At 41.9% G+C, this 14,315-nt stretch overlaps 1 protein-coding gene across 1 annotated transcript; it reads right to left on the reverse strand.

Moving 5' to 3' along the window:
• Positions 1 to 1,059: 1,059 nt before the first annotated feature.
• On the reverse strand, positions 1,060 to 1,431 carry LOC145795698 (serine/arginine-rich splicing factor SC35-like). The gene has a single exon (XM_082880566.1). It carries the CDS (start codon positions 1,429 to 1,431, stop codon positions 1,060 to 1,062), a length of 372 nt encoding a protein of 123 aa, XP_082736692.1.
• Between the last annotated feature and the right edge of the window lie 12,884 nt (positions 1,432 to 14,315).

A 14,315-nucleotide genomic window follows, 5' to 3' on the forward strand; every position in this document is an offset into this window, starting at 1 on the left:
CCCAAGCCTTATTAAATCAGATCCATTTAGACTTTTTAAGAGGCTTAGGTTACTGGTATCATCAGCAACAGGCCTATTCACCCCATTTTGAGCATTGATAGAACTTATCATTAGAGCTACCTCCCTACCCACGTATGCGCCCCCAGAAATTGCTTTCTCCATGCTGCTAATAGTTTCACCTACCACAGACGAGCTCTTACAGCTAGCCTCCCCTTCCTTGCCATTATAATCATCATTTCTTGGAATGCTAATGCTTCCTTCTATGTCTCCATTATCATCCACCTCATTGTCAACTTGTGCCTCCACGTCATCATCACCATCTTCCTTCTTACTCTCTGCACCCACCATCTGGGTAACTTCATCCCCATAAGAACTATGTTTAGCACTATTACCATGTTGATGATGACAAATACAGTGTTTATTCACCACCTTCGCAGTAACAATCTGATCTTCACAAACTTTTACCGGATAAAGTACCCCTTTGCAGTCCAAATCGATTGTTTTGTTGATGGATTCCATGCACTTCGTGGCTATTCTTACCTTGTCGCTGATCAAGTTTTCCATATTGGACGTATCATCAGCCAAACCAATCACTTCCCCCCATAATCTGCCTATTGAATAAAAGGTGTTGTTGTTCCAAACATTTAAGGGCAGCCCATAACAGCTTAACCAGACATCTCTTTCTTGTGCAATAGCCATCCCCTGTTTCCATTCTGTAATTGATTCAGACCATTCCTTAACCCAAACCTCCATTTGCTTGAGTTTTTCTCGCATGCTTTCCACCGATGGAAATGATAGAACTATGTCTCTGCCCCCTCCTTCTTGACCCTCAATATCCTCGAAGCCTCTATACCTCAGTTCTTTTTTGAAATCTGCCCCACAACACATCGGTTTTAATCGCACAATTGCACTATTGTACAGCCATCCATTCCCTGCTTCATATACTTTTACAATTAAAGGTGCACTGGCGACAGACCCTTTCCCACTTACAACCTGGGCAAAGGATTCCTTACTTTTTAGCTTCCAAGACACCAATCCCGTACCTCCCATCTCCTTTCTTTAAGTTAAGCTCTGTAAAGGCCTTTTCTGTGCGTCTACACGTCGACCAAACTCTGCAACTTTCACTGTCAACGCTCTGTTATCACACCACAATCCATTTGCTTTCTGGACTGCCATTCTTGCTGTAATTGTGCAGTTATATCTCACGAATCCAAACCTGGAGCGCGTCATCTTCCTTCTTTTATGTGGTATGAATACATCTTGTACCACTCCAAAGTGGGTAAACAAAGTATACAACCCTTTTGGGTCCATTGACTCTGGTAGATTATCAACGAAAACCGTGTGGATGCCTGAATCCAACCTTTGATGTTTATTCCCTTCACCTCCGTGTTTACGAATCACTGGTTTCCAACCTCTTACCTCACAAGCCATTTTTTTTGCTTCGATTCTTTCACTCCAGAAATCTATCCTCACTGGAGCCGCAACAATACTTGCTGTGAGTTTTGGTGGGATATTATTCCGAGCCTATTTTTATGATTTGAATCGTTTATATTGTAAAGTTTGTCAAATATGTAATGATATCGGTAACTTTATGATCATATTCTAATTGTTTTTAAAAACATTATCAACATCATGTTGGTCACTTCTTTTTTACACAAAAATGTGATCTTGTTAAGGAACTACAAATATTTGATTATTTTGATTTTCTTCATGAATAATCTATTCGATGAACCTTGCAATATGAATTGTTTAGATCATCAAAATAGGCACATAATAATGTCCACTGAAACTCACAGAGTTACTACTATGAGTCACCTACAGAAGTAACACCAGGTCCATTTTACCTATACTTTTGCCTTTCATGTTAATTTAGTCCTTCTAATTTTAGTTTCCTCAATTTTAGAATTTTTTTTTCTTTATGGTGTATGTTAATTTGATCCTGTGAATAACGCCTTTTACATTTTTAGAGTAACTTTTCTTTATTCTTTAGTTAAAAATAAATAAATAAATAACCAAAAAAAAAAAAAACTTATTACACATGTTTCTTTATCTATGTTGACACCAAATTAACACAGATAAAGGCATTCAATATATTTTAAAATCCATAATAAACATTTTCATTTTAAGAAAAAATATAAATTGTAACCTTCCCGTGGGACCCATTATTACAAAATACAATTTTGAATGTATATATTAAGAGTGTATGTATTCAAAATGCATACACTCTACTTTTGGCCAAATTATGAACAATGGTAAGGAAAACAGAGGTTTCTATGATGGTAGGGAAGGGATAAGAATGGGTAGCATAAAAAAAAAGTTATAATTCAAGTGTCAGGAAACAAGATGAAGAGAGGAGGGTGGAACCCGGTGTTACGCAAAAGAAGAGTAGGCTTGCAAGGGAATCGATCATTGACGAAAGGTTTGATTACGCTATTTGTGGACGATCTACCAAACTCTATGGATCCTAAGAGTTTGTTTTCTTTGTTTTGTAAGTTCGGAGTTGTCAAGGACGTGTTCATTCTGTCAAAGAGAAGGAAAAGTTTGGGAACACGTTTTGGTTTTGTGAGGTATGATTGTAAGATAGCTGCTGATAAGGAGATTTAGAAGGCGGATGGCCTGTGGTGTGATAACAAGGCATTAAGGGTGAAGCAAGCAGATGTTCAGAAAAAAGAGTGTAGGGGGGGGAGGGGAAGGGCGATCTTATGCAAAAGTTGTGAAGTAAAGTACTGACTATTGGAAAGAAAAGTTGGTAGTTCAAGCAGGAGAGGCTGGAAATGGATGGTTGTATGAAAGCTTGTTGGTCAGTCTTAAAGCAGTTCTATCATTTCAAGAATTTGAAGCTGAGGTTAAGGAGAGAATGAAAGGAGTTAGAGTCAGAAGTGGAGGTGGCAAGTTAGCTGTCGTAACATTCTCCTCAAAGCAACAAATGAAAGAGGAAAGAGTACTTATGGATGAGTGGATTTCTCGGTGGAGTGACTCCATAACTGAGTGGGGGAAAGGGAAATTCATTACAACTGAACGATGTGTTTGGATTACTTGTATGAGGGTACCAATCAATTTATGGAGTACTAATACATTTAGAGATATTGGCAGCATTTGGGGTGAAGTGGTGTAGTTAGAAGAAGAATTAATAATCCTTGCACATTTGAGTATGGTAGGGTGAGGATTGTTACATCTATAATGGAGGCTATTAATGCAGTGGTATTTTTGGAGTGCAATGAATGCAAGTATCCAGTTTGAGTTTGTGAAGATTATCCACTGTTTGATTTGTCTAAAAATTGCAGAAGGGAGGTGAATTCTGAGTTTCTTGCCTCCAATTCTCTGAGTGTTGTCTGTGAACAAAAGTTGTTCAATGGTAATGGTAACAAGGAAGACGTGGATGATGGATATAATAGTTCTGAGGAGGTGGCAAAAGATTTTATGGATGTGGCAGATAATGATGATGTGGAAAATACAGCAGAGGACACGGTGGACAAAGAGTACGTGCAAGTGGATGGAATTAATGAGGGGTTGGCAGATCCGATGGTTAATGCAATAGAGTATGGTCTGGGAAGTATACAAGGTAATGAAGGTGGTAATATGGAAGGTCTAGAGCTGGTAGAGAGCTCAAGGAATGAGGCACTAGTCGAAATTCAAAATGTGGTGGGCCGTGTTTGCTCACCTAGATTTGTAAGAAGAATTTGTGAGCCTGAATGTGTTGGGCCCAACATTAATCTTCAAGTTGTTTTAAATGGAAGTTAGTCAGGGGCAGCAATAGCAGGGCCCATTGGGGTAGATTCAAATTTAGGTGAGAATGCAGTCCAATATCAAATTGGTCCATCTCTTTGGCCCTGTTTGGTAGGGCTTATTTTTAGCTTTTAGCTTAATTTAAGCTATTTTGATGTGTTTGGTTCAGCTTAACAATACAGCTTATAACTTTTTGTAAGTCAAAAATCAACTTATTTTTTGAGTGGGGGAGGAGAAGCTTAATTTATAAGTCAAAATCAACTTATGTTCACAGTTATAAGTTATAAGCTGTTAAGTTATAAGCTATAATCACTTTCCCACAGCTCTACCAAACGGGGTCTTTGTCCAAAGCTAGTCCCAGCTCAAAGAAAGGATAAGGCTATTACGGTAAGGAGGGGTGCGACTGATAACTAGGAGAAGAAGCAAGGTGTAGACGTCCAAGAACGTCCCGGGAGGAAATCCCCCGTTTTGTTCATTGGGCTCACTACAATTCAGGACTCAAAGTCACGGTCCTGTATCTAATCTCGCAGAGTGCAATGCAAGACCGATGAATCATCAAAGAGTCCAAATCCGGCAAATCGTTTTTGAAAACAGATTTTTTTGAAAGAAGTGCCAAACATGGACTGCTTTGCCAGATACAGAGTCGCCACCTAAATATTTTATTTTGGGAAATTTAGGAAACCCTGACTCGTTGCCTAAGGCCACGTGTCCGTCATCACCAAAGTTGCCTCGGCTCGGGAACTTGGGTACAATTGGGGAAGGTCACTTCGTGAGCACCCCCGCTCGCCCGATCAAAGATCGGCCTCTACTAACCATGATATCTAGTTTTGAAAACATTATGCATTCTTATTCCGGTTATTAGCCTAGATTTACTATGTGATGCGCACATCATATAAGTATAGACTGGATCGCCTGAATTGGAACAAAACGTTTCATGTTTGTTTTTGAAAGCGGTTTGCTACTCGCAAGTAGGCTAAAAATGCAGATTTTGCCACCCTCAGGTGGACTTAGAAAACATAATTTTGCCACTATCTAGTGGGCTTAAAACTCACAGTCAATGCATTATTCCAATTCAGATAATTCAACCTTCATCCACAGGCATTCAGACAGTTATATCATATAAGAATATAGCCTCATGGTAAACATGCTATCATGGCAACATTCACACGCATGCAAGATGCTAAAGCGTAAAAGCTTATCTAGTACTCCAAGCCAAAACAGAAGCTATGTTAGAAATCCATGCATAATCCTAACTATGCTGAAATGCCTAATGCAACACATGCAGGAATGCAACTACAATAGACTCGGCTATTCTAAAGATGGCATGTGAAATGCTACAACTAACACGTGTTCAACTTGGAATTGGAATACAATGCAGTTAGTATTATACGCTGAGCCCGGTGCATGCAATACAAATGAATGATGCAAACATTCAAGCATAAGTATGCTAATTGAAACATGCCCTAATCTAACAATCAAAAGCTAATAAATAAAAGGGAGAAAGACGTGGGGTTAGAAGACATACATCACATACACGTACACTTATTACAATTGTACGCCGCTCGGAGGGTCCGAATAAATAATACAGTCCGAATAAATAATTAACTACTCTATCTAATTAAATATTACAAAATCCTAATTAATTAACAAATTAACTAGGAAAGTAAGTAAATTAGAATGCAAATCCATGGACCGCCTCAGCTCTGTTCCGAATGATGAAAGATGCATGCTCGAGTTGCCTTGCGCGGAAATCCATTGCGATGCCGCGATTCGCCTCTGTTTGCAATTAATCCTAGAATGCTATGCTAGGCTCTAAAAGGCTGTTGATTTCTGATTTGCTGCAACAGAGAGCAAGAAAGGGGCACAGCAAAGTATTTTCACGTATGTATGCATGACTACTCTTCAGGGAGTGTAGTCCTCGACCCTTGTGCCACCAATCACGCATCTCGATGCATGATGGCCGAGGAGTCGAATTGCATGACTCGATGTGATATGAATACACATGAAAACACAGCAAGACCTAAACTCTATCATGGGTAATCCGGAGTGTCGGCGACCGGGAATTGAGACACGTTCCGTCACTCGGAGTACGAAACGTCCCTCGTTTCCCGTGCTTGGGCTAACTCCTATCCCAAACACAATGCAAATGAGAGGGCATACACAATGCGACTAACATACAAACTAGCATACGCAATGCTATGAAACGGCATACACAATGCTCGATATAACATGGCATACACAATGCTCTAACATGCAACCTAACATACGCAATGCTATGGACCGAAATGGCATACACAATGCACGATGGACTTACACCAAAATGAGTGGACCTCGGCCACACTCACATCAGTGGCCATTAGATGAAAATGAGACAACCGAAATGTGTGCACACGTGCACGAATACCAAGGACCGAACCTAAGGCATGGAATGCCACTCTACCAAAGCATGGCAAGGATGAAACATGACATGGAATAGCATAAATTACAGCTCTAAAACAGCATGAAATATGGTCCCGAAACATGCAAATATGGCACACAATGCAAGCTGGGGGCCCGGGTACCGAAACTAGTGAAGTGCGTTACTCTAGAGGTACCCAAAGCAATGCACCAAAGGCAAAACCAACCCCAAACAGACCCTAGGCAGGTCTGAAACAGTGGGAAATTGGCCTAAAATGATGACTCGGAATGCAACGAAATGGAACTCATTCAATGGTCGGTAAATGGGGCATACAAGCCCGACTCTCAAACGCATTTAAAGAGATAAAAACATGGCAACATGGCATTCAAACAAGCTCTGAAATGTGATGAATAATAGGCTCAAAACATGAACACACCTCAGTATATGCATAGAATGTATCTCAAAACTTAAAGCTAAGCATGGACCTTGAACTACAAGCATGCAAAACTAATATCATTCAACCACAAGACCTAAAAACAGAGCTGGGGCAATCCAAAATAAGCACATTATCAGTTTAAGGCATGGCCAAAATACGCTAGAATCAATGGCCTATAAAGCATGCAAAGAAAGCTAGTGAACCATGAGTTGTTCTACAACTATATGAAGCATATGAGGGCTCACCCAACCAGCCAAAAACAGAAGTATTTCATGCCAAAATATGCCCAAATAACCATTGAAACTCAGTCAACACATGCAAGAATGATGACCCCCTTTGGAAAGCCATGCAAGGGGTTACTCAACACATACAACAAGAACACTTAACATGGCAAAACCAACTCTGGAAATCAATTATGACAGCCCAAAAACTCACCACATTGGCCCTGAAATGGGTCGATGAAGCATACAATAAAAGGCCCCTTTGAGAGGCCTTGAATGGAATTGTTCTACATATGCATTATAGACATAAAATATGGTCAAAGAGGCTCCGGGCAGAGCTAAGGCAGACCTTGAAACTCACCAAATTGGGCCTAAAAAGTGACTTCACAACATGCAAGTAAAGGGCCCTTTGGAAGGCCAACAAAGCTAGTAAAGAGAATGAGGGGTGAGAGGGTCACCCTTCTATGATTTTGGAGCTCAAAGACACATCAAAGCCACTGAAAATCCACTGGATTTCAGTGGCTAAGAGGCCAAAACAAGGCCGATGCAAATGCTCAAATGCATAGCTCAAAGCATGAGGAAATGAAGCATGCAAGGAAGAAGATGACCCCAAAAAGAAAAGATTCCTTAAACAGACATGTTAGAAGATCAAAACAAGACTTTTTCTAGTCTATGGAAAATCTCAAAAATGCTCACAAGTAGGGCTAAGATATGATGCAAAATAAGCCTACAAAGAGGGATAGAGCATACAAGGAGGTAGATGGTCTAAAGAAGAAAAGTGTCCTTAATCAAACTCCAAGAGGAGCTTAAAACAAGACACTTTTCAGTTTATGACAAAGCCCAAAAATGCTTGCAAATAGGGCTAAGCTATCATGCAAAATAAGGCAAGAAAAGGGGACATGGAGGCTTAGAGTTGTAGTATAGCAAAGCAGCAGCTTTTGGAAGAAGTTGGTGAATCTTCAACCCTTGCAAATCAGTCCCAAAGTGCTGGAATGGATGGTGGAGGTGGTAGGCTATGAGGTGTAGTGCAAATGGTGCAAGAAAATTAGGGTTTGGAGCTTGGAATAGTGAGTTATGGAGGGTGGAGTGTATATGCCTTAAACAAATTTGTTGAACCCTTCAAATGGAAGAGGAGGGCCTCTCTTATAGAGAAGAGAGGCCAAAGCTTCTCTTGGAAGCTTCAAATATCCTCCATACACGTGTATGGAGGATGGTCCAAATGTCTCCCAGCTGGCACAGTTGTGATGCATTCAGGGAGAGCAAAAAGCAAGAAACAGGTCGACCAGTTAAGGTGGTCGGCCGGCCACTCCCCTTGGTCGGCCGACCAGGGGTCAAAAGGGTCAAGGAGAAATGCTGGCCGGCCACCCCAGAAAGGTGGCCTCCCAGATGAGTGCAACACAGCTGTATGGTGAAAAACCAGAAAATGTGACCCAAGAGAGAGAAAAACTAGCTTTTTAGCAAGGTTCAAAAGGGTCAAGAAGAATTACTGGTCGGCCTACCCATATTGGTGGCCTCCCGGATGAGCACAACACAATAGTGGTATGAAAAGCCAGAAATTGTGGCTCAAAAGTGAGAAAAACCAACTTTCTGTCAGAAAAATCGGTTTTAGGAGAGAGAAAAATAGAAAAATGGTTTCCAAGGGGAAAAGGTGGCCTCCCACCATACTACCACCTCCCTAGCAATGAAAATAGGGTCCCTAACAAAAATGGACCAAGACGGATGCAAAACGAGGGTTCGGGGGCCAAAACGCGCAGTCCGGGGCCCCGAAAACAGGCTGTTAGGCACCGGAAGTGGCGTATGACCACGAAGGTGGTCTCCCGGGCCACAGTGTCCCTCTAAAGGGAGGAAATAAGGTGTGTGCCAAAAACCAGAGCAAACGGAAGTAATTAAGCGGTCCCGAACCAAGGCACACGGCCGACGGCTCCGAAAATCGAAAACTAGCCTCCAAACGGGAAAAATAGCCTACAACCACGAAACGTAGCCTACGGCCGCTGAGAGATGGTCTACGAGACCTCTCCCTCCCTTCGGGAAGAGAAAACAGAGAGAGTAGGACTTGGTTCACAAACTGAGGCAAAGCACAAAAGAGCCCCAAAGTCCGGAGGCAAGGCTCGCAGCCGAGACTCCAGAACCTCAGAACGAGCACAATATGTAACATCACTGAGCGCTCAGTTGGTGACGTCTGAGTCTTAAGGTCGGTCAAAAATGGGGTGTCTACAGTTGCCCCTCTTTGACAGAACTCGAAAATCGTAATTGACGGGAGTGAATGTCAAAGCCCAGAGACGACCCATTTTTGACAAGGCCGAAGACTTAGACAAACAGGCAAGATAACAAAGATGTGCCCGCAGGCATGCCCTTAGGCGGGGGGCAAAATGCAAAATGATATGTGATATTACAAAACAATTTAGTAAACAATGCAAATGATATGCAATGCATTTGAGATGATCAAACCACAAGCAATATAAAACCACACAAATATCATAAAGATGATGGAGATGCAAAATCCGTCTACCATAGAAAAGGTGCCGGCACCCTCAAACCACAATCCCATCAGTGGAATAGGCTCGTACACATGCAGAACTATGTGTGTGTAGACGGAACACAAGATACAAGTAATTGGGTGGTATGATATAAGTGAGGAATGATCTGCTGAGAAAAGATTATGATCCTAAATGCTAGATGCAACACACTACACTACAATGCAATGAATGCAATGGATAAGGCACACGGCCAAACCGTATCTTGCCTAGGAAATGCATGGACACAAACAAACCATGCCTAACACAGAAATGGTGTCGTCACCCTCAAACCACAATCCCTTTAGTGGAATAGGTGCGTACACAAAATCTCATAACCATGCTTCGACGTGAAAAGTATGGGCACATACCAGACCAAGCTCAACATAGAAAGGCGCAAGCCATAGATGGATAATGCAGTAAATGCATGCAAACTATAATGCAATGTATTCTATATGCAATGTAATTGACATACTAGACGATATAGTAGTTAGGAAGTGAAGGTACCTTACAGGGGTATTTGGCAATGACCTACCTCAGCAATGTCCTACCTCATGCTGATGTGGGAATCTTCCCCTTCTTCTCAGTTGAACCGCAGGTACTACTTTTCTCTCTGACTATGGTGGCAACTTTCCCTATTCTCCAACAGGGTGACCGACTAGGTTGATTCGGTATCTAGAATTGAGGCGCATACACATGCTATCTCAATCTATGAGGCTGCCATACAGATTTCAAGTCGAGGATAGACCCCTGTGTATTTAAACCAGACTTTAGTCTCGGAAATCTCGAACCTTTGCGTTCTAGGCATGAGCCATTCGAACTCTAGTTTCCACCGTCTCAGTTAGTCTCCTAGGAACTCACCGCAAACACAGACAGGTGGCTATACCAGACCACCGGAAGTTGTTCGGGCACGACAAACACCAAAGGAATTGCACCTTTAGAGGATTTAAGGTCTCCTAGACCAAAGGGTGCACAAGACAGTGCGATGCAGAGTGAATGTACAAAACAGTGCTAAACAGATGCACAAAATAGTGCGATACAGATAAGGTGCGCAAGATAGCGCGAATGAATGTAATGCACAGGACAATGCGATGCGCAAAGTAGCGCGAATGATGCAATGCACTAACAAGTGCAGGTAAGGTACGTATGATAGCTCGATAAAATGCATGCACAATGCAAGTAGAGTGCACAAAACAATGCACTGCACAAGAAAGCGCGAAAGTAAATTGCACAAAACAGTGCAATACGCTAAACAGCGCGAGTGTAAACTGCACAAAACAGTGCAATGCGCAAGAAAGCGCAAGTGATAAAATGCATGCACAATGTAAGACTTGGCACACAGCTTACAACATAGCATTCCATTCATTTGGCGCGCAGCTCACAACACAACACTTTGTTTGTTTGGCACGCGGCTCACAACACAATATTTTGTTTATTCAGCACGCAACTCGACATACAACACTCTGTTGATCTGGGCACACAGCTCATTCTTCGGGCACACAGCTCGCAACATAGAATTCTGTTGAGTTGGCACACAGCTTGTTCTGAACACTCAGTCTATAACACAGCATTTTGTTTGCATTTTGAACACACAGCTCTAGCACTTGAATTTTTAAAATCTGAACACACAGCTCAAACCTTTTGTTGTGAACACACAGCCCACATTTTGATGGTGAACACACAGCCCATAGTTTTTGAAAGTTGAACACGTAGCCCAAACTTTTGATGATGAACACACAGCCCACAGTTTTGAAAGTTGAACACACAGCCCAAACTTTTTGTAATCTGAACACACAGCTCACAGTTTTTGAAATTTGAACACGCAGCCCAAACTCTTGAGGTGAACACACAGCCCACAGTTTTTGAAATCTGAACACGTAGCCCAAACTTTTGAGGTGAACATACAGCCCACAGTTTTTGAAAGTTGAACACGCAGCCCAAACTTTTGAGGTGAACACACAGCCTATAGTTTTTGAAAGTTGAACACACGGCCCAAACTCTTGAGGTGAACACACAGCCCACTATTTTTGAAAGTTGAACACGCAGCCCAAACTCTTGAGGTGAACACACAGCCCACTGTTTCTGAAAGTCGAACACACAGCCCAAACTCTTGAATTTCTGAACACGCAGCCCATTTTGATTATGAACACGCAGCACACACTTGTTGAAAGAAGTTGAACACGCAGCCCAAACTTTTGAATCTCTGAACACGCAGCCCATATTTTGAATGTGAACACGCAGCACACACTTGTTGAAAGTCGAACACGCAGCCTAAACTTTTGAATTTCTGAACACGCAGCCCATTTTGATTGTGAACACGCAGCACACATTTGTTGAAAGAAGTTGAACACGTAGCCCAAACTTTTGAATTTCTGAACACGCAGCTCATATTTTGAATGTGAACACGCAGCACACACTTGTTGAAAGTCGAACACGCAGCCCAAACTTTTGAATTTCTGAACACGCAGCCCATTTTGATTGTGAACACGTAGCACACATTTGTTGAAAGAAGTTGAACACGCAGCCCAAACTTTTGAATTTCTGAACACGCAGCTCATATTTTGAATGTGAACACGCAGCACACACTTGTTGAAAGTCGAACACGCAGCCCAAACTTTTGAATTTTTGAACACGCAGCCCATTTTGATTGTGAACACGCAGCACACATTTGTTGAAAGAAGTTGAACACGCAGCCCAAACTTTTGAATTTCTGAACACGCAGACCATTTTGATTGTGAACACGCAGCACACACTTGTTGAAAGTCGAACACGCAACCCAAACTTTTGAATTTCTGAACACGCAGCCCATTTTGATTATGAACACGCAGCACACATTTGTTGAAAGATGTTGAACACGCAGCCCAAACTTTTGAATGTGAACACGCAGCACACACTTGTTGAAAGTCGAACACGCAGCCCAAACTTTTGAATTTCTGAACACGCAGCCCATTTTGAATGTGAACACGCAACACACATTTGTTGAAAGAAGTTGAACACGCAGCCCAAACTTTTGAATTTCTAAACACGTAGCCCATATTTTGAATGTGAACACGCAGCACACACTTGTTGAAAGTCGAACACGCAGCCCAAACTTTTGAATTTCTGAACACGCAGCCCATTTTGATTGTGAACACTCAGCTCACACTTTATGTTGAGGATGCGACGACGGAACTTGCAGAAGTTGAGACAAACTCAGATGCCCGACATTTTCCCTTTTTCTTTTGCTTTGAAGTCTGGACCCTATATAGTTTCAGATAGGTCTTGGTTTTACTGTTTCCACATGACCTGGGTCAAACCCTGCAGTTTTTTGAAATAACAAAATCTTGTTTTGTACAAATGTGGAGAACGACACGGCACTCCTGAGCACAAAACGATTCATTTTGAAATTGAGAAATGAATTCTGAACCGGGTATTGACCTACGACTGAACACAACGCACTACAACTCAACAAAGAAAAACAAAAGGTAAACAACCTAAACACAAACACATGCTCGGAACGACTCAAGGCAAGAATCGAGACAAATAAAACAAAAGACACGACACACAGACGTGTTACAAAGAGGAGAGACCTCTCAGTACGAGAGGAGCCAGTTTCTTCGGGTATTATTTCTCACCTTTTCTCATTTGTGATTCTTATATCACTCGGCCCTCAGGCTCTCCTTTTGCTGAAAAAGCCCTTTTCCTCACTTTTTCTCTCAGCGCACATCTCTCTATTCTTTAATCTCTCATTTTTTATCCCTCTCCTGGGTGGTTGATGGATGAACAGGAAGTTGCGGGCTCACACCCAACATAATCAACTCGCGACTATTTCCTCCGGTGACATCTGTCGACGCGCCGGATGAGGGAATGGAGTATCTTGATCCATTCCAATCTTGTGCTTCGCACTTGGCTTGATATCTCACTGCTTGGAGGATGAGAGAGCTTTCAGCCCTTTTGTTGTTAACTTCAGTTGTGCCTTTTTCTGGGAGGTAGAGTGCCCTTCTTGGCAAGTATGGTACCCTTTCTGGCAAATGCATTGATAAAGGGGAAAAAATAGAAAACCTGACTCAACTGTGCCCCTAGTTCATCATTTTGACCATTTTTGTTTTTTTGCTTTTGCTAAAAACTATTTTAACCAAAATAAGAGTTAGATTAACACGCTTGTTAGATTTTCTGATTTGAAATCATGCAAGTCAGGTTATGAGCACTGAAAGTTTTCCTTTTTTGGGTCCAAGAAATGGTCCAGTTTTGAAAAATGGAATACTCTTCGAGAAAATTAGTCAACCTCGGTAAAAATTCTCAAAAACAGTTTTTGCAAATGGCCACCGCTCAACGAGCATGGAACCTTACTCTTGAGATGCACAACCTCAGATAACCAAACCAAACCAAACCAAACCAACCTCAGATCCGAAGGAAAATTGTCCTTTGTCTGAACGGCACCGTATGGCAATGGGAAATTGCCCCTTGTTTGAACAGCACCGCAGCACACTGTATGGCAACGAAAGTTGCCCCTTGTTTGAATGGTGCCGCAGCGCACTGTATGGCAACGGAAAGTTGCCCCTTGCTTGAATGGTGCCACAGCGCATTGTAATCAATCCTCAGAGTGACGATCACAACCGAACTCTCGGATACAGAGAAGGCAAAGATGATCAAAACCACTACATGGACACAGTCGAATTTGAAGTGTTTTATGGCTGGACTTCGGAATGAAGTTGCCTACGTATCCCAAAGATGGGAATCAAGCCTTACGTAGTTCGGGGTTAAGGTACACTCGGGTATTAACCTCTCCTTTTACGCTCTAACTTTTGCCAAGGCCGCCCTTCCGGGTTTTCAACCTTGCGAGCTATGTTTTCCTTTTCTTTCTTTTCGATTCTTTTTCGTTTCATTTCTTTTCTTTTCTTTTTCTCTCTCTCTTTTTTATCTCTCTCTTTTTTTTATCTCTCTCTTTTTTTTTTCTTTTCTTTTTTCGTTCTTTGCATTTTTTCTTTTCTTTTCTCTTTTCTTTTTTTCTTGCTCTAACTTTTGCCTGGGTCGCCCTTTCG

This window comes from Camellia sinensis, chromosome 7, assembly GCF_055761805.1.
Source record: "Camellia sinensis isolate YWXY chromosome 7, ASM5576180v1, whole genome shotgun sequence".
Taxonomy (NCBI): domain Eukaryota; kingdom Viridiplantae; phylum Streptophyta; class Magnoliopsida; order Ericales; family Theaceae; genus Camellia; species Camellia sinensis.

What these genes read in the sequence shown, in the direction of transcription:
- LOC145795698 (XM_082880566.1), bottom strand. Translation starts at nt 1,431, where the DNA reads ATGGCTTGTGAGGTAAGAGGTTGGAAACCAGTGATTCGTAAACACGGA.